At 42.0% G+C, this 21,220-nt stretch overlaps 3 protein-coding genes across 3 annotated transcripts in view; all 3 read left to right on the top strand. All coding sequences in view use genetic code 11, as the record gives it.

The window, feature by feature from the left end:
• Positions 1-744, top strand: part of EGR_08524 (hypothetical protein) — a gene marked incomplete at both ends in the record, with an annotated part of 11,411 nt that extends 10,667 nt beyond the window's left edge. The window contains 2 exons of the mRNA XM_024497773.1: positions 437-517; positions 643-744. Coding sequence (XP_024347809.1) covers positions 437-517; positions 643-744 — 183 coding nt within the window. The remainder of the gene's footprint in view (positions 1-436; positions 518-642) is intronic.
• A 2,751-nt stretch (positions 745-3,495) lies between these two features.
• On the top strand, positions 3,496-8,736 carry EGR_08523 (synaptotagmin XV-a; the record flags this gene model as incomplete). Its single annotated transcript, XM_024497772.1, has 4 exons — positions 3,496-3,540; positions 4,699-4,975; positions 8,000-8,273; positions 8,697-8,736. 4 exons carry the CDS (start codon positions 3,496-3,498, stop codon positions 8,734-8,736), a joined length of 636 nt encoding a protein of 211 aa, XP_024347808.1.
• A 6,609-nt stretch (positions 8,737-15,345) lies between these two features.
• EGR_08522 (Synaptotagmin-5) overlaps positions 15,346-21,220 on the top strand; it is a gene marked incomplete at both ends in the record, with an annotated part of 6,131 nt that continues 256 nt past the window's right edge. Inside the window, 5 exons of the mRNA XM_024497771.1 lie at positions 15,346-15,377; positions 15,487-15,580; positions 17,225-17,404; positions 18,023-18,140; positions 19,809-19,982. Coding sequence (XP_024347807.1) covers positions 15,346-15,377; positions 15,487-15,580; positions 17,225-17,404; positions 18,023-18,140; positions 19,809-19,982 — 598 coding nt within the window. The remainder of the gene's footprint in view (positions 15,378-15,486; positions 15,581-17,224; positions 17,405-18,022; positions 18,141-19,808; positions 19,983-21,220) is intronic.

The following is a 21,220-nucleotide window of genomic DNA, read 5'->3' as shown; positions in this document are numbered from 1 at the left end:
TGAATGTGTCAAGCCTCCGTGATTGGGGACACCTTGTCGGCAGTCAAGACCGCGTTCCTCCGTGGCCTTATATCTTGACTACCCCGGTTGTGATTTCTGTAACATGTTATAGGAAATTAGGATTCCTCTTCCCCTCAGAGACTAATGCTGTTGTCTTTGACACCAAGTTTGCCAAAATTGATGGATGATCAGCCAAAGGTTGTAGACGAACGAGCATATTGCCCTGTTTGGCTGTGCGGACGACTACGCGCAGGCACTTCAGTCGCCGCAGATTGTGGTTCCGCCTCAGCAGCAGACCTTTGGGAAAGGCTAGTGGTGTATTAGTAAGCAGAATACTCTTCCATCACCACTCTGGGTTGTCACTGCCTAAGGTTAGGGTGGTAGAACTATCATTCAACAAAACAAAAGAATTTTTCCAGTGGAAAATATATAATAGTGTCCATCTAAAGTTCGTTTTCGCAGAAACTCAAACGTCATTCAAGTAAAAGCGCATCCAGAATCGAAGGAGAGAAAACAGGTAAGAGGCGATCAGATTCACGCAGGACCTGAATTTTCCACTTCCTGCATAGAAATGTACAATTTCCTCACGAAAAAAATCGCCAAAAGTATAATATTCGTTCTTATTTTTCTCATTTGATCTAGAAAACAATACCTCCTTTCTACTTGAAAAAAGTCCCATTTGACCCCCGCCTTTTTTCACCCAAAATAATTGAACACACAGACGTCGGCTTTGACACCTTTTAAAGTTTCTTGCTGAATGGATGTGCTGATCTAGGCCGCCTCAACTGACTATCACTATAAAACCCTCGGTATAAAGGATGTCCCTCGAGTCTTCACCAACAAATGCTATGCCGTAGTGCCGATTAGGGGAAGAGGGAGTTCATTCTAATACTTTCATCCACTTTTAACATGGAGGATATGGACTTTCGGTGGGGAAAATAGAAGCATCCAATGTTTTTTATATCCTAGACTTTTGGCATGCTACTACCTTTCTTTTTAACATCAGTCAGTAAAAATTTTTAGGAATGAGGAACATTGCTGGTGGTAAAATACACTGAAATTGACAGACTTTTGCAAAGAAGACTCCACATGGCCGTAACTCCAGCGTCACAGCTTAAAAATGGATGGCTTTTAAGAATCGTCTGAGGAATTTTACAAAAAACAAAGAAGTCTAGTCAATGAATACTGTTGAAATGGTAAAAAATGAACTCCAGCTCATATTTCCAAACACCATGTGTGGACTAAAATAATTTGGGCTTCAAACCACGTTGAGTAGGAAAGTGGGGCATTCACCTTAACAGTTGGTCTACTAAAAGACTCACTAAGGCATATTTTACGTAAATATATTTTACTAATAATAGCAGCTGAAAGTAACTCAGTCCGTGAAAACGACCTTAACCATAGAAAGGGAATTACTTCGCGCTGCCATAACAGACCGTGTCTGCACGGATGTGGCGATGAGCCGAAGCAGTGCGGAAGGACCTGCTGCGAACTGGTGTGGAAGAGGGGCTGGTGGGCCACCAGCTTGCTCAGAAGGCCACTTCGCCCAGCGGAAGTGCAGCCTGCCGAGATTGCTTAGTTAAACAAACCATCAAATCGCTATGGCACCCCAGTAAATATCTTTCCATTCACTATAATGCCCCATATTACTTTTTTGAAATTCAACCAATCATTCCTTAGGCCAGACAATCATTAAAATAATTAACATTTAAAATTTTTTAAAAGTGTTTCTTCTTCATTCAGATGCCTTCATTTTAGTTTATTATTCGGTCTTTTCGTAGTAATACAATTTTCAGGCAGTCTTCAACACGAAAACGAGTCTCTAATAAGCAGGTGTCTAAATCTGCCTCATTTTATGTGGAAGCCTTTCACAGAGGATCTGGAGACTTCACTGCTGTTGAAAAGTGGCTATTACCCCTCGGTAGGAAAATGAGCTCTTTTTGTTCAGTCGCTAGTTAATTTTTTAAAACCTTGATTGATTGGTTTGCTAGGGAAAAAATTGAATAACATTCTTGATTTAGGGGATTTTATTTTAGCCCACTTTTGTTGATAATAAATATGAACCCACTTGCAGTTAGTGGATCACCTAGTGGCGGTGTAAAATAGTGACAGCAACAGAAGACAGTAAGTGTCCCTAATCCGGTCTCCATGCATATCCCATTTCGGGCCAAATTTACTGTACCAGGTAGTTGAAAAGGTTTTTACTGCTTTCGATTTAACATCCTATCAAATAAGGACATCTTTAAATTGAGCTGACATTTATTGTGCCCCTCCCGAGTCTTCCCCAAAATCGTGGTATTACTGCAAAAGATATATTGCTGACGTACGGAAGGGCTGAGTAACTAGTGGCGTGGTCTAAGAGGAAATGCAATCTACCGAGATTAATGTACTTAAGCAATTAAATACAGGCTTAAACAAGCTATCAAAGCCTTAACTAGCCCTCCTTCTTCTTGAGCGTCTTCCCCGACGGTCCTCTTAGTCAGCCTCCTGCGTCGGCCACCGCAACGTAGTCAGCGCTGTAAAAAAAAACACCGGCAAACCATTTACATCAGTCTTCAAATTTGCTGTTCCCTCTAACAATCCCACCACGTCTGCATTTTGGTCCTTTTTGGGAGCTATGCTGGGGAAAAGGGAAATGTACTATTCTTACACCCCTGAGGACTAGATAAAGCACTGCAACGAGGTCATTTCGTACGCACATCATTAGTGGTAAGAACGCTGGCCTAAAAGCGAGGTCATTTGATCGTAGTTTTATGGGATAAAGTTTTACGTCTCCATCTCTCTATCGCCATATTTTCAATTCAGTGCTATCCAGCCAATATATCTATTTTGGCTCTCTCTAGCTAGCGGAAAGTTAAAGGAGGCATTGCCTGTTCACTCAATTGACATCTTCATATAGACATCATGGACAACTCCGCAATGAGCTCTTCCAGATGGGTCACAGCTACTGTCTCCTCAAATGTCGGTAGGATTTTTTGCAGAACTTGGAACTGGGGTGGCTGCCAAAGGTAGATACCATTTTCAATCCTTCTGTTATTGGTCTTCACTGATTAGCTAATCTCTAGCACATTTTCTTCTTCCATCACTTTAAGTTTTAACATTCAGTAACAAAAATTAGGGTGACTACCCTTTAGGATCGGGTTTGCTTACCACTGCCGCCAATTCAGAGTCCCGAGTTTTTGCTGAAGTAGAGAGAAGTCATGATAGCATGGCAGAAGGAGGAGCTGAGACTACTGACTGACGTGGCGTGGAGCAAAAGTACAATCTGGGACTTCAGTTCCCGTGCATGCAAACACAGCATTAAACAAAGTAGCAAGGCATTATACTACTAAGTAACAATCCAAATTTGTGATAATAAAGTGGTGTTTGAGCCTACCAGTCAATGAGGAGGAAACGCCACATTCTCCTATAGGTGGAAATATTGTACAGGTGACTACGTTGTAGAGCCGCTCCTTCCCATCACAACACCCACTAACTTTAACATGTGGGGCTGGCATGCCAGTTGCAGCCTCTGGTTCTACTCTCAACGACATGCGCTTCGTCGGCACCTGTTTTGACCGCAGCGAAAGTCGAGATACCACTGAATCCCGACCTTGAGGGATACTGCAACACATTAACCCGCTGGTCACCCAAAATAAGCAGGTATCATACTGTTGTGCACTTAAAATCCTTAAAAATATTTCAATGTTGAGAATTATTTCTTCTTTGAACAAGACGAAATGTTTTATTTCATGTGTCTAAATGGAAAAAGATGTGCTTGAATAAAATCACCTTAATTGTAGCGCCAATGTTCATTATCCTTTCAATTATATTATCGTCTTAGCATTTGTCTACTCTTACTTGGTGGATGCAATTTTAAAAAAAAATCTTATCGCATGTGCGCGTACTTGCTGTCATAACCTATCTAACTCCAGCTAGTAATATTATGGGGGAAGACTGGCTCTCTCTTACCTACTTAACCAAGATCAGTGTGTGGGTTATAAATCAGGGCAGTAAAACTTTCCGTACCATCAGAAAAGGATAAGATCCAAAGAAAGAAGTTCAGGCTGTAAATGGAACGAAAAGGAAGAGAACCTAATGCTTGGAGGTCTGGTGGATCTAGGAGGTACCCCCTGAATTTGTACATTCACTAAGGAACTAGGCAAACAAAATTCCTGGAGAATAACCTAGTTCTATATCTTTGGCTGCATTCGTGTAATAATTGTGCTTAAGTTGCAGAATGCCTTAAAATTACTCTTTACTTGGTTTGGTCTTGGAGTAGCTTCCGGCCAAATTGCGGATACATCGCTCCATCACTGGTAGTATCTTATTTGGGCACTCCCTCAACTGTCCACTCACGTAAAACCGTCTTTGCCAACTTCTACATTCAAGTTAAACTAGGTATAACGATGGACATAAATTCAGCTTTGATTAAAAGTGGACGGTGATAACTAAAAAAGGGCGAGCCAGATATCATTTGAGTTAGTTAGAATTTGGGCCAAAAATGGTGTAAATTTTGTGTCAAAGGTAAGATAACACCCTCTAGCTGTGGTAAATCAACCCAGGCATAAAACACAAAAAAAATTAATTGATGAACAATTTTGATAGACTGTAGTAACCTGAATGGTTGCATCCTCATCGGTTGCTGCATCCTGATTGGCTAATCAACCTGGCACACTTCAGCAGACATGTGTGCATCCGCCCACTCTCCCCTTACAGTATTTAAGCCTCTTCACACCGTTGTCTGGGCTGATTGAAACCGCCTCGAGGGATGTGTCGAGGAAAAAGCTGCATCGACAAAGCCGAGAGACGGAGAGAATGCTACAGACCATAAGGAGTCGAGTAGTTGAGGGCTGGCGTTCCCTTCCACTGCCAGTGTCAGCGCCGACTCCCTCCTTTATGCAACAATCAACAGTAGAAAGCACCTCCTCACTTCGAGAAATGGACAGCCCGTCCGGCTGGAGTACCCCGATCAAGTACAGACCCAGCGCTTTTGGTGAGTGACAAAGCCAGTTCGAACTTCGAAAAAGAAAAAATCCATCTGACTTTAAAGATTTTTTAGATTCTAGGCATTCGACTTAAGCAGCAAATTGATTCTATCCTGCTATTTTTAAGCCTCTTTTATGCATTGAATCCGAAAGGGACCTTCGGAGCTTTATGGTAAATGTTTTTTGCAAGATTAGCTCTGAGTTGGTCTAAATCCTTAAAATTCGTCCCATTTTTGCAGTTTAGCCCTTTGAAAGAGCTATCGAGGCCGTTTTGACCTTAGTAAAAACACAAAGAGTATTTCATTAGTAACCAATGTACACTTTCCCTTTCATGAGTACTTAGGGGGCCATTTTAAGAGTTGAAGCAACCACACGCCTCGGAACTTCCAACCATCTCCCTTCGAAGCATCCATTCCATCGATAGACCAGTGAACATTAATACTTTATTAGATGTAGAACAGATTTCTTCTAGAATTTAACAAAAAGCAAAAATCAGATAAATTTTATTTGCCTTCTTTACCCAAAGCTTTGTTGTTAAAGTATTTAATAGGTCGAAAAATTTCTCCCATGAATCAATTTTGAGGGGACATGGAGCTCTCTCCGCTCAAAAGGCGAACAAGCTGGCAAGGAAGCGGATGAAAAATTTCCGCGCTTTATCCCTCTGATCAAGCATTTCGTTCTCTTGACAGATAACAGGGTTAGAAATGAGTTTATACCCTTTAAATTTATGCAGATTTGTAGGCACATTGGCTATCTTGGAAACTGTTGTCTGCTTAAAAAGGGCCAAAGTTGCTTCATAGTGCCGAAAACAGTAAGTCAAAGTTAACAATGGTCTTCCTTTTTATCTGCTTTCATCAGTGAGCAAATGTTTTGGATAGCGTACCCAAGATGGGGGATAGTCTCCTAAATGAGCCTTCCCGCCTCTCTGCCACAATAACTACCCACTCACCTTAACCACCAACGTCAAGTCATAGCTTCAGAGGCGAGCTATGTAGGGAAACGAAACTGTCATGTCTCCTGTTCCACCGTAAAGTTCAAACTCCACCCTCATGAATTGGTAAGTGGGTCACACTGCCCACCTGACGTGTGGAACTGATGCTTGGTGTGGAGAAAGCCTTCTTCGGAGGCGAATTTCCCAAAAATTGCTTTCGTTTCTTTTTTCGCTTGTACAAAAAGTGCGGCATAACAATTTCTTTATTTTTTATTCAATGAATGTCAAGTCATGACTTCCCATAAACACTGCTAAAGGATAGCTACAAAACTGAGACATCATCACCGACTTTTGTTTAGCGATGGAATTGGGGAAAATGGATATGTTCCCTATTTTTTTGATTGCGTAAAGTGCAGATGGCTCTCCTTTCCGCTCCAGATCCAGAAATAGGTTTAATGGAAGTGCGGGTCCGCGTTTTAAGGCAACCGGTATACCCTCGTGTATCGCAGGTGTTGCGCCTCGTGAATAATTCAGGGATGAGTGAACTCTCCGGAAAGATGCGAATTTATTGCTTTATGTCACAGAAGAAAATGTGGCAAAGTGTAAATTTCTATGCGACTCCCTAATTTTCTCGAGACTATAGCCCCACGAAGCAAGTATACTAACATCCCCTACAGCTTCGGTCGACTTTCCTTGTCCTCCGTTGAAGGCGGGGGTAAATATTTTGGTCCTACTCAAAATAGGCTGATTTCGAAATAAGCGGACAGAATAAACCCCCTAAAAGGCTCTCTTTTATTCTTAAAACTCCATTTTCTCTAAAAATCTTTCTGTGGAGTGACTAACTGATTTTTCCCACCTTCATTTGCTCCTTAAGGGATCAACTTTTGTCGGACTGAGTCATATACACAAAATTGAGTTATTTAAAAGCCTCGGGGTTGAAAAAACGCCTCTTTTTTGCTTTTTTTCAAAAAAAACTTACTTTAAAATACGCTACGACTTTTTGCCTTACAGTATCAAGGAGGATTAAAGATGTAGGGAAATTTGATGTTTCACTGAGACGGAAATTCATGTCCACCTGAAGCAGTGCATCATCACGCAAAACATCCTGATGGATTGTTTTAATAAAAAAAAATTTTGTTTTCCTACAAATTCTGTGATTAACCATCCCATGGTAAATGGCGAGAGGTGGGTCCAGGTAGGGGGCATGAAGAAGGTTGCTCGTCGTACTGAGCGATTCGCTGACTGGACAGGATGAATGTGTTAAGTCAAAGGGGTCGTGGTGAAAAGCTGTCACTTCTTTTGTTCCCTCCAATTTCTCGCTAGGTGTAAAATGGAACTGTCGCTATAAGCTCAGGCTAAATTTATAGCATGCATCACTGGAGGGGAATTTGCTCATTTCATATCCTACTTGTTGCTGTTATTGAATTAAGTAGTATCTGCCGAACTGTAGTCCAATAAAACTGCAAAAATGTGGAATGAAGTCCATTTTTAAGGCAGAATATAATCTAAAAAAGCCGTACTGGTGCGTTTTTTTATTTGTATAGGGATAAAATTAATTGTTGCAACCCGACTACTTCCTGTTTGCGCTTACCCGCGTCTTGAAAAATTTAACGGAAATGACGCTCATCGGATCGCCTACCCATTCAACTAATTAAAATTTTTTCATTCATAAATAATTCCCCAAGTCTATCATCCAACAAGTAATTTTGCTTTCAGTTGCAAAAAATTCATTACTCTTTGAAGCTAATTTGAATGTAGGTCATGTGAAAGTAACTCTTCACTGTGTCGTTGAGGTGGTTTATCCTCCAACCAGGTGAAGCAGATTTCCAGAAGAAGATGAAATAACTCCTGAAGACCATCTCAAATTCTTCATTTTTGCGGATTCTACTTCTGCCTCCAAGAGCAAATAATCTGAGCCCAGCTTTAGGCGCCCCCTTTCCCACTTCACTCTAATTTCTTAACCGTATGCCCTACCTTAAATGCACTCGCCCCATGCTAATATTAGGAGATGACGGAGGTCATCGTCTCAAGAAATAACGTCAAGGAATTATAGGCAGTGGGGTAGAGTGAAGCAATACATTGCTCCATCTTCATATTTCAGCCAAGAGCCGAGAGCTGGGTCGTCTCGACCCAAACCTCTACTTGAGTGAAACCAACGAGGACCTCTACGATGTGCCGATTGATCATCTGGGTCGTGTTTGGTTCACCATCTCCTATTACGAGACCGCCGAACAACTGCGTATTACCATCCACAAGGCGCGTAACCTCCGCTCTCCACGTTATCAATCCTTTCGCTCCTCCTCTGCCATCATCTCCAACGATATGACCTCACTCAGCCTTCTCACACCGGCACCCAGTCAGGACTGTCGTATCAGGTTGGTCCCTTATCCCTCTTTCGCTCAACTAGAAGTAAAAATTTCTACGCCACGATAATTAAACATCCAAAATCCACTGGAACAGGGGTCTTCTAACTGTTCCAGAGAGTTAGTTTTAGTTTTTCCATAAAATCTCTATTTTGGGTCTTTTGTGTTCTTAAACCATACAATATAAAAATTTATGGCCTAATCTGCACAAAAATCTCCTATTTTTACCTCCATATGCTTTGCCAAATGACTAGCGGTGTGTCGCATGAGACGTAGATTTCTTTTGGATTTCGTGTCTTAGCAATTCAATGAAGCAACGCGTCCCGGACATCTTGGATCTGTGTGTCTATAGGTGACTGATGTCCGGTCACCCGCCCACCCTCCTTTCCTCCCCTTCTAATACATAAATTGTAGAACTTGTGTCTTTCCTTACAGGAAGGTGCTGCACACTTTATCTTACTCCGTCTTCACGTAGAGACTCTATAGGCTGTAAAAGATGTTTATTTTTCACTTCAGACGTAAAAACGTCCAAGTTTTAGTTCCCTTTTTGCGCTGATAGATCACGATTTTTCGGGTTGCCCTGGTTGATGACAGCCAAATTGGCTGATGCCGTATATTCCCTGATTCAGCGAAGGCAGTACACCTAATGATGTGTGTCTCTTGGCCCATAAAAGGCAGAAACCGTTACTCCTAGAATTCCTCATCCCATTGTCTATCAAGAGAGAAATATTTCCAACAAATGACTTCACTTATACAGTCGGTAAAGGAGCTGTTGTATTTTGAGCTGAGTCACCTTGTCCAATTGACTTTTCCATTTCACCCCGTAGACAGGAAGTGATTTTGAAGGGCCCGCAGGAACCACAGCTAATTCTGATCCGAATACATCAGGCTGCAACCAGAGGAGCGTGAAACATGTGTTTTGAAGCTTTTGATGACTTGAAGCATGACGGCTTGATTAGATTTATGGGCTACATAAATTAGTTTGTCATTCGGGGGTTCTCTCAGATCGCGCCGCTTATAGCTTGGCCGTCGGAAAGATGGTCTGATTTAAATGACCTTAGTCCTTCGCCAGAAAGGATGGAAAACAAGAAGGTTAAATTGTAATGTGAAAGTGGCTGATAGATACAGCAGAGACGCGTCGTTCATTGACTTCGATGAAAATATTTTATTTTGGCCGTGAAATGAATAGGAAACCCATTTTGTGAAGAATTTGTTCGTAGAGGAGAATCTATCCAATCAAGTACATTAGGCTGATCATATTCTGGCACGTTTTTAAGGACTTTTTAGTAAGTGTTCGCCTCAGGCGCTAGTTTGAATGTAAAGTGAAAGAATAAATCAACTCTGTACTTGTAGTGCTGTTTATTAGATCCTGCCCATGTCTATCATGTATGTTTTTGTTTTTCATGATAAATGGATAAAAGATTGTTAAAAGCATCATCTGTCTATTATCATGCTAAAGATATGAAGTAAGCAGAGACCATCACATAAGTTTTACGTGTTCGACATAGGTGTCACGCATGTGTGACGCGCATCGGCTTCTCATCTGCGCCCGCATATTGTATCACAGCAACTATCAAATTGAATCAGTTCTAACAATTTTCCGTAAAACTCTGTTACATGTTGGTTTTTTGTTCTTAAACAGTGTAACTTGAAGAATTTATGACCTTTTCTGCATTAAATCTCCTGTGTTTACTTCTCTATGCTTTGCCAAATGAGTAGCAGTGTACGTGTCGTCATCCATAATAATGGACAGATGAAAGGCCATTGAAAACAGCACCTGTCACCCATTAGACTCGGAGTATTAAGTAAGTAGAAACCATCGCATTAGTTTGATATGTTCGCTATAGGGGTCACACATATGTGACGCTCCCCGAATTCTCCTCTGAGCCCACATATCGCATCTGAAAATGCTGGTATAACTTGTATCTTCAGATTTCTAAGACCTAGGCTTTGTGGGTGCTGATGTGTAAAAAGTAATTTGCAGCCTTTTGGAGGAAATCAGTTAAGTGGAATAACTAAAATAGAAGTTACCACTTTTGCACACCAATTCCTACTTAGGTGAAAACATGGACGAGAATAAGTTTAATACCTTTCTTCCATTCCTCCTTTTTAATTGATAGTTGTCGCACTTCCCTCACTTTACCATCTCACCTCATACTGCTGTATTTAGATAGGCTGAACTTGACCCTTTCGTTCTCGATACCCTCACCTTGAGTCCCGAGTCCTGTCTGAGGTCACACCAATTTACGTAAAGACGGGCTGAGAGTTCGCAAATAGAAGAAATCAAGCCTTTAAAACAAATATTTTATCAGAGAGGTTAAAAAGGCTGTCATTCCTAATAGTTTTCTTATCCGGCGGTTCAAATATAGCAGTGCAAATATGCACTACTGAAAATATAATCAGAAAGAAACATTTAAAATGAATTTGCACTGCCAACTGGGTTGTTACCTTTATGGCTCGGAGTTCCCAGAATGGTGTTCCTGGGCCCTACAGAGGCCCTCATCCAGATAATTGGTGGATTAAGTCTTCAAACGGACGTCTTCATTGACTGAAGTAGTCAGTACCCAAAGGAGGCACGATCAGTGGGTGCTTACATCGTGGCTACAAAGCAGAGCCGGCTGGAGAGTGAGTCTGCCTGTGAGATGCTTTTGAGTCGCCTCGGCGTTTGGCCTCGGTGACTTGAGTCGCACGTAGCCATGGTGACCGCTCTTCGAGTGGTTGACGGTAGAGTTGGGGAACGCCCCAGCTGGAGGTGAGACAATCAGGCAGGTGTGAGCGAGAGTTTGGAGATTAGGTGTCAATTGGACCTTCTACAGAGTTGGGCAAGAATGTACTTCTTGGATTGCAGGCAGCTTAAACACTTTGTTCCGTAGTTAAATCCTAATCGGTGATTTAAATCGTCTTCGCAGCCCGACTTTTTAACCTATTTTCTTTGCACCACCTAACCCATTCCGTGAACTAACAAAGTGTGACCCTTTTCTGGCAAACCAAACTTGCCAGAAGTTTCTTTTATAAGATCTAAACTCTAAAGGTTGATAATCTCACTCAAGCTACTAACATTTCCATCCCGCTTCATCTCTCCACTTTCTCCCCCCATTTAGAACGTGAATATCTTATAGATGCGGAGTGTGGTGTACGATCTTCCAGCAGAAGAGTACCTCCAATATCTTATTAAGGAGATGAATCTCGGGTATGATTGCTGACCGATCTTTAGGCAAGTGAACGAATACAACCGCAGTGCACCACACAGGCTTCAGGCAAGCCGTCTTTTGGAGGTGAAGCGATTCGCCCGTTGGTGCATAAGATGGATTAGCTTACTACTTCCGGAAGGTGCTACACCTTCTTGAGGTAAAATTTTTACGAGGTGTTTCTCCATCTTTGGAGGCTACTTCCTCTTGGCTAGTAAAACCTTTAAGCTCCGATCACATCCGCTTGGCTAAACGGCCATTTCATCATATGAAAGTGGGCTAATGATCCAAAACAACTTCCTGTCTGCGTTTTACGTGACTGAGTATGTCTGACTAATTGTCGAAGTTGGACTAAATGGAAAATGCTTTGCTTGTTTATTCAGCTCTCAGTTTTAGTAACAAGCCAATTAGGGGTTCCGCCATTGCATTTTCACCGGGCAGCCTGGCATCCAAGCCAGGCCTGTAACTCAGCCCTTCTATCCTTCGACAGTACATATTCTGTCTCAGTATTGTGTCTTCTGATGTCTTCGAGAAAGTCTCAGATCGCTATGTTAACCACTTGCTTAGTCAGTAAATCCGTCCCTCAATGCAAATAGACGCATTTGTTCTGTTCTCGCCGAGAATCTTCATTGTTTATCAGTTACCAATGTATTCTAAACAAGAAGGATATCTGGAGAGTAGGAGGAAGATCTGTTTTGCCGTACTGCGCCATCTACCACCGCGAATTGTAGAAAAAAAAACATATTTTTTGTTTTTATTCAGCCATTTGAATAGGTATTGCTGGACAAGTTAAATGTGTTTATCCACAATGGAAAAAGGTGGAGGTGGGGTAGTTTTCGAGACTTCTCCAATGACCCCTGTTACAATAGGGGAGGGGCTACTGTGGCGGCATAGTGTGTACCCTAAAATACACAGCAGAGATGGAGGCAAGCGTAGGCCTTTTCCGACCAGTCTGCGAAGAAGTTAGAGCCTCTATTCCTTGTCTAAAAATGTATTGCTACATTAGACTTAAAGTGCAGACGCTGTGAGACAATAATAGAGCACAATGTAACGGAGTTTATCTGCCAGTTGTTTGAAAATTCCCAAAAAGAAAATGAGCAACAGAATGGAGGCCTTTCTTTCAAAAATTAACTTTCTTAGAGCATCTTGTGAGGTGAAACTCAAAATAACAGATAGGCTTGGGTAGTCCTCGCGATTTTGATGACCTTTGTAGGTGACATTCATGCAAAGGAAGAGTGTAAAAAGGCATTATTTATTTTAGTCTAAAATTAGAAAAGATAATGGGAGATTAAGGCGTTTCACTTTTGATATATTAATTTATTCATGAATAGAGGGCACTTATAAGTGAGTCAACGAGGATGCTGAAGCCATGCCTCTGCATTCACACCACTTGGGAAGATCGTGGAAACCTCCCAAGTAGGCTCCACTCACAGACAAAAGATGGTGATAGTGAAGTGAAAAGATTTTGCATTTATTAACACTACTTTGACCTTGTAAAAATATGCCACCAAGATAGGGCTGCATTCGAAACGACTGATTTTTGATGAATGATTACTCGTGTAGTTCGACGCTAGACAATGAAATGGGCCCACCGCCTCACAATTCATTCGCAGAGGACTATTACTGCCTAGTTCGGGCGTGATCCTCCTACAAATGCGATTGTCTACACGGCTGTGAGTCAAGCACCGATTATGCAATTGGGTGCAACTCAGGGGAACAGTTGCTCCTCTTGGCCCTCAGAAGTTGTCAGTCAGAAGGAGGTGCTCTTTTTGGATGGGTTTATGCATTACACTTCTCTTTGTAGTGTTCATTCAAGTGGTGCTAACCACCCTCTACTTCGGTATGCACGATGCAAAACTTGGCAGACAGTTAAAAGGGGAAGTAGGGAAGGTGGTGACTGGGGATGAGCTCATCGCCTCCAGAGGGAGAGGGAGTGGAGCACTCAGCTTGATTGTCTTAATAGAAAAAAACCTGCATTTTTCCGTATTTTCTTTCCTATTTTCACTGCTCCTCTTCTAGATCTCTTTTTTGCCCTATAGCTTACCCGCTTAGTATGGCAGTGTCCCTGGACCCACTGAATTTAAGGCTGTCCACCTACCCCTACCTACCGCTAATGTACATCAGGCTATACAGCTGTCCACTCAGGTGATTTGAAGCTCCAATTCTATCCTCTGCTCTCAGGTCAGAATTACCTATTTAATTCAGGGAAAAACTCGGAATTTTGCTTTATTTTTCGACTGAACAAAATGGAGACACAGAATGAGGTAGCTCGCTATTCCTGCTGTGAGATTGCTAAGTTGGTAGCCTTCAAGACGTCACGTTCGAGTCGATTTTGTTATGCCCAGGCCGTTTTCCCTCCCCATAGCGATCATACATCTTTCCTAGAAAGTAATGGAAAATGAAGTTCACATTTATATTATCGGTTGAAAGCTGTGAAACCGGTAAACAGTGGTGGGGAAATAGGATTTCACCTTTGGCAATAAGAAGGATGGGACCTTACAATCTGGCTGCAAATTGTTGTAGATTTGAGTAAGATAAAGAGAAGCCGGAATATATCAAATAATGACCAGTGAATGGGCCATTAATGCTTTTTGGATTTGTTTAATCTGCCTTCACTTTTCCAGTTGTTCCTACAACGCAGAAGATAACTTTGGACATATTCATGAAAGGTACACTTCGAACACATTATTCACTGAATAATCGCTTCTGACATCTATTTTAAGGTAGATACAAGCTTGCAAAGATCACGCTTATCAAGTACTTTGTCTCTAGAAGCGATCAGTATGGGCGCAATCGCCTTCGTCCCTATTCTCCATTTGTTTATTACCCTTCACATATTATCATTAAATGCCAGTGCCAAGGCTAGGGGATTGGCGGCTTCTGTGCGAGCCGTAATTTCTATCTGCCAGACTCCACTTTTCAAGGAAACATAAACCTACCCACTTATCTTTCCCACTTGCCTACTCAACTTCTTATGACTGCTTGACGGTAGGGCGGATGTCAAGAAGAGGTGGCGATCACCACCTGAAGAACTGTCCCCAGAAGAATAGGGGAAAGGATCTCTCTTCCTTCCAAACTAAGGTGGAGCGTGAATTTTGTTGCACCTTATAAGAATGTCACCACTTTCCGATTGAATTCCTAGTCCTATCTTCCTTCGAATCAGTGTTATTCGAAATCAGAGGAGCTCAGGCGCGTTTGCTGTTTGGCTTCTGACAGTCCGAATAGTCCCACTTATAGGGATCATGCATAAACACGGTAAGCATGGTCCTCTGAGAATGAGCTGTGAGGTGGTTGACTCGTTTTGTTTGTACACCCTTAGACTACACAGATCATTTCTCGGCTCGAGTCGGTCAGTTGATTAGCTAAAAGTCCTCTCCCATTTGGTGACAATGAACAATTGCACCTAAAAAATCCTAACAATGTTGAAGCACTTCGCTCCCCTCTATATCGACTTAAAATTAAAAGCCGTGTTGAAGTTGGGCGAATGGGCTCCACTTACATCCATCAATAGCGGATGACAGGCGGTAAACTTCAAAGACCCCCTAGTTGTCCTTTACCTGCCTGTTCAATGCGCCCTGTAAAATACCGCGCGGTTTTATACTGCTTCCTAACTGATTTGTGAGGAAAAAACAGTCTTTGTGCCCCAAATTTGAGCAACAAATAGATACCCTTGGCTATCTCTGACCAACTCAACCTCCTAGAGCGGGGCATTTCTGTAGGGGATACGCTCATGAGCCCAAATCTATTTCTGCTACATAAGGCCACTGAGTTTCCAGTAGATTTCCCTACCTTCGAGACAATTAACAGAGTTTGAATCCATGAAGATCTCAAATTTTATGAGATATCGCCTTCCCTTAAGATAAAGATGTCGGGAGACTTTTCTCAAGGACACGAGAATGTTGCCAAGTCGATTCAACTTTATGCCGAGGTCAGATTGGTTCCAAGCTACTGTCTGAATAATTGCCAAAGTGTATTCGATGGCCTAATGTTTTGAGAGCCTCTTCTTTACGCGATATTAATGTTCCATTAATTTGTAGAGTCTATGTGGAAAACTCGGAGAGAAAGTTCCACACGACGTCAATCAAGAAACAGACTAACAATCCGACGTTTGAGGAGTCCTTCACATTTCAAGTACGTTGACGCCTCTAATTCCTTTAAAAATTTTACTTGAAAATGCCGAAATTTCAGAGTGTTTTTTAGTTCTCCTCGGTTAAGTAGGTCGAAATTCACTTGATCCTCACATAGTCCATCGCCTGCTAGAAGCTATACCGACTCTTAAGCCCCAAAAATCGAGCAAGATATCTGACATGTTATCTTCTAATAAATTAGGGAATTTTGAGGAGAAATACAACTCCCTAGTGTAAAATTTACAGATCTCTAAGGTCGTATTCTTAAATATCTCCCACGCTATTTAACTTGGCCTGTTGTCGGAAGTACCGCTCTCTTCAACAGCTACGACTATCGACTGCTCCTTTAAAGGTTTCGGCAGAGTTGGAAAAATAAGTCATCTGTGATGGTGCGCATAAATTTGTGCATTTTCGCTTCTTCTTCCCCCTCACTCACCTCGCCTCTCCTCTCCGCCCCTAAAGACATAATTAAAGCACCCAACTAAGAGGTCACTCAAGCAAAGTAATCAAGGGGTTGTTTTGCTGGCTGTCCGAATTACCAAAGCTCATTGTTGATGGGATTTCTTGATCTTCAGACAAGAAGTCAAGTGTCACCACCTTTCTTGCGGGGAGTAGATGTGATAGTTTGCACAGCTGGCGTGTAGACGTATCACGAGCTGTTAAGCAGTAAGTAAGAAAGAGAATTTAAATCTGAATAGATGCTGACAGCTAATGAAGCAGTCAAATTATGACACGTACTTCATCATTGAATTTGACAACTGGAATATCTTCATTGTTTGACCCTTCTGTCTCCAGAAAAAGGTTTAAAGGTAGAAAGCCTGTATTGCATAATGTTGGAAAATGAGAAATACTCCAGATTTTATGGTGATCGGGTTATGCTCGCCCCTTGGGGATCAATGACGCCTACTCGGTCCCGAGGTTGAGCCAATCTGCCCGCCCACTACCCCCAAAAGTCCTGTTTAAACAAGGCTTATTCCATTCATTGCTGTCTCCCTACATCCCCTCATGATAAATGAAATGGTGGCAGAGTAGTTAGAGGTTCTGAACAAATCGGAGAAAAAGACACTTAAATTGCTTTTCTTTCTTTAAGTACTCCGTAGCTAGTTGGAAAACAGACTCAAGGTCATTTTTAGGCACTAAAATTCGACGAAGTGCTTACACTACTGAGTAACTTCATCAGCAATGCGACAACTTGCTCATCTGTGTATCTGTCCAAATTTCGGTGATCTGTTTTTGATAATAAGGTGGAAAAACTGTTTTTATGATCTGCTGTGTGTATGAGTGAACGCGACGGCTGTTAAAATCCAAAATGGGCGATGAAGGTGTCATTACGAGGGCTTTCGATGCGTGTGCTTATCTGCTTGCTGACTGAATCGCTGGGGTTCTCACCCTGGTCACCATTCCCCCATTTCGAATGACTCTAACCTTACTATGCCCATTAGCCTGTACAAAGTGGCTCATCACGTTGTGCTGTCCAATGGTTAGAACTCAAAGCGATTACAGAATGTCTGAGACTTCAATGATAACCCAAAAACGCTAGAATTGGAGTGTTTACTGGGAGACAGATATCCCCAGGGGTTGCAGTGAGACATTTCCATGAATGGGCAATTTTCTATTGCCTTCTTATAAATCCCACTTTTGTTTTCAGCTGCCTAAACGGGAATTGGCCAATCAGAACATTCGTCTGGATGTCCTCTCTATTGAGAAGACAAAACGAACCCTTCTAATCGGCTTTATTACCTTTCCACTGACCATTCTTGCCCGGACCGAACCCGAATGGCGGCCAATCAGAGTCGCGAGAGACCTCCAGCTGGATGACGGCTCCAATGTAAGTTGAAGCTAGGTGGGCAAAACGTAATTGACAGCTAATTTAACCATCCAGTGATGCTTTCTTTTGAGGGTCCAGACATGTTCCCCGTAATTTCGCACCTCCAGGTTTACCGTGTGCCGCGTGCCAAGATAAGTCTCTCCGTGTCTGGTGATAATACAGCTGGAAGAATGCATTTAAAAAAAAATAGAACTTCCTTTCGGATTTGCCTGAAAAATAAATGCAGTTTACGTTTGCCTAATTCATAAAGACAATTTTTTAGAGTAACTCTAATGCTTCCTCTTCAGCTAGTTATCCCACAAACCTCAAGGCTCAAATTACCTCAATATTACCATTTTAAAGATCTTATCAGCCTACCTAAGGTGATTTTACCATCAAGGACAAACCTCTAAAAATTAAATCTTGGTTGGATTCCTGCCAAATCAAGGTTGAATGTTACCTTCTATAACCACTACACTCCCCATATTCGACGACCCCATTCGCTCCGCAGGATGTGTACTTGAACCCTCCACCGGTAAGGGGTTTGAAATACACTCAGAACGGTTGAACATACCGGATTCTCCCACCACTTATCAATTTATTAATTTTATGCAATCTTTTTTCCCCTATAAATTTCAGTCCCCAGGGAGCGTTCTTCTCGTGGTCTCTCTCACCTACTTCCCGTCCGCCGATCGGCTAACTGTTGGCCTTTTTGAATGCCACAACTTGCCTCTCAAAGCCACTGGCCTGCCTATAAGTGAGTTTACGTAGGGAATTAATTTTTGGTAGCATGGGAAATTGGGGGCCTACCTGTAAGTAAATTTCCTTGTTGGTTTCAGTAAATTCTATCAAGTTGTGAGCTTTTTTCCGCATCTGCTATGTAGTCTGTAAGAAGGGAAGTTGGACTGCGTAAGCCCTTGTCCGTTATCTGGTAATTTACGATCTAATAATCGCCAGTCAAATTAAGTCACAAAACTACTTCTTAAAAAAAAGTAAAATCAAATCAGAAGCTGATCTTTCTTTCCCCCACAATCTTTTAAGAAGGAGATAAAGTGGATGAAAGGGGCTTGCTTGTGCTTTAATTCTCCCTTTCTTAACCCACAAATAATTGCTCAAGCACAGGATTTTGGTAAATGACACCAGCGTTTAACTATTTTTACCCCTAAATTATTTCATTTATCGCCGTTCAGAAAGTCCACAAAGTGGGATCTACGTTCTTGCACAGATGCGTTTGTCAATCTAGCAAGCGATGACGACATTTTTTCACATAACTTCATCTGCTTCTCGAGAACATTCTTGTTATTTTTTGTTACTTTTTTTATCTTAATGAAGCGCTTGCAAGCCTTCCGGAAGGTCGTAATGGTCCAAAGTGGAGTTGAAGGTCATGCTACTTACTAACGTTTAGTAGAGCTGGGGTCTAGACGCTCCCGCCGCCTAGCGGAGGACCCGCTCATTTGGCCACCCATTTAAAGGTTTCAAATCATTATATTAAATTCGACTGGGCAATAGTTCTTCTAAAAATCGCCAATTTAACTGCCATATCAGACCATTTCCTGCACAGTTTTGATCACTTAGGTAATCAAGCAAGTTTATCCGGTTTTTCATAATGGAAATTAATCTACTATTCCTGCTCATTTAAATAGTCTTACGAATTCAACTTTTATAAACCAATTCTATCCAACTCTGCTTTTTAATCATTTAATTTTAAGCAAAATCGACGGCTACTTAGAGAGGGAAAAAGGAGGGAGGGAGAGAGGGTGAGGTGGTATCTCTCCACGCCCCTCCTAAATCACCGATCTCCTTGTCAAGAGTCGTTGCCGGACATAGTCTAGCTTCAATCACATCAAGGCGCCACAGCCATTTTAAGGGTGTTAAACACTGCAGTAAGACAGTGAAGCGCACAATAAGGAATATCAATCGCTGGAGTGAAGCCGAACTTTTCAGTTCATTTAAAATAGCATTTAACATTTTGTCATAAATTTCAAGGCGGAAATATTTCCGCATTTGTTTCAATGCTTAAATGCTTTGCAGTCTTTTTGACTGAAGATTTCAAATCGACTTAGTGCCTGCCCAATTCTAATGAGTCCAAAGTTTCATCAAAGTGGAGCAGTCTAGTGGACATCTCAGTAAACACTTCTGTTGAGCACTTCATTCTCACCAGATTGCACTTCCACCCTGCCGTATGGCCTTCAGGCTATGGCGATTGCTTTGCAATTCTATTAGAAGACTCAGAGCACTAGCCATGCCTCCTGCTTCATGTCATCCTATGAGCTAGGCATCTTTGCTGTGGTTAAAGAAAGCCTTGAGATTCCAGGTCGACGATTAAAATGCTATCACTTAGCTTCAATGGATAGTGCTGAGGGTTTCTCTCCAAATAAATCAGTCCATAACGCCTCTGAGTAGTCCTACATTTGAACTTTTGTAGGTGTCTACGCCAAGGTGATGGTGTGTCAGGGCATTCAGGGTAAGATGCTCAAAACCAAGCGCACGGAGTTGTTAGATCAACGCGAGAGCTTCAATGAGTCTTTCACTTTCTCCAAACTCGGCGATCCCTGCAATATCCACGTGCGCATTATTATTACCCAACCAAGTTTCTTCGGTGGGTCCCATTTCCCTCCCTTTTAACCAATGTTCATTCGATCTTGAGCAAATCCCAATTTCTTTGGTCTCTTTTGCGCTGATTGCTAGATCTTTGAAAGGTAGCCTAAATTAGACAATTCACCTTAATTGTGGTGCTCAAAATGTATCGAGTATCCAAAATTTGGCCTGTTTTGCTCATGGCGGACTTAGCACCTACGCAATGTGTGGAGACTCCAGTGCGGGAATTGATGATGTGTCTGGTAGAGGGAGCTAAGGAACAGGTATGAATTACCACCATGAGGGGTTAGTGTCATGGTCAAGCAACACGAGCCCGGAGTGTCTCAACTTTCTGTCAGGACTGATAACAGATCTAGCCTCCATGGATGATTGTGGTATCCTCTCCCCACTCTCGTTCTGTGTGCACATGTGCAGGCAAAAGGTGTGGTGAGGTGATGATCTCTACAACTTCTCCTTTGATTTTTTCGGAAAATGTAAGTGTTTGGTTCATCGGAAATAATCACTTACCAGTAGTGTAGATTATTTACTCCAAATTTGGCGGAATGTAACAAAAAGTCCTTGTCTCGAGTACTGTAGAGCCAGTTCATTAAGTAATGGATTGCGGGTGTGTGGTGGGTGAAATGTCTCAGCATCCAAAAAGGTCGTCTGGTGTCTGGTATAGACCACCACAAAGACTTGTCTCAACTTGTGGATCCTGTGTATCCCAATCCATACAATGTCCTACATAATTTGATTGCAAATTCTGCAACCCCATATCATAAAATGTCTGTTGAAACTGCAACCTTTAATTCCAGCCTCTCTCCTACTTGCTCAGTACAACAGCTCCGGAAATTTCTCTCATCACTTACTTAATAGCTTCTGAAGTCGTGATGAGACACTTCGGATGTGTGGTTCTGCACCTTAAATCACTCAAAGTTATGCACACCGCTTCCAGCAAAACTCTTCCACTCTTCCATTCTTCTATTTTTTCACAAAAGTCAACATGTGCGTGGTGTTACTGCCAAATTATATGACATTGGGATGTCAAGCATCCGTAAGCAACGGAACGACCAGTCCACGGTCACATACCATGCAATGACAAGCGATGGCAGACAACAAGCCAGAAAGCCTGTCTTTCGCCCCATCACTCCCTCTACCTGCTTCATAACAATGCGCAATTCATCCTCGACTGCTTGCTCAATGACGACGGACCGGGTGACTGACTGATTGAACGAGTAGTAATGAAAAATGAATTTTGCT

Source organism: Echinococcus granulosus (genome assembly GCF_000524195.1).
Source record: "Echinococcus granulosus chromosome Unknown EG_S00109, whole genome shotgun sequence".
Lineage (NCBI taxonomy): Eukaryota > Metazoa > Platyhelminthes > Cestoda > Cyclophyllidea > Taeniidae > Echinococcus > Echinococcus granulosus.
Note: the sequence above shows the minus strand (reverse complement) of the source record. Positions and strands in the feature narration are given on the sequence as shown.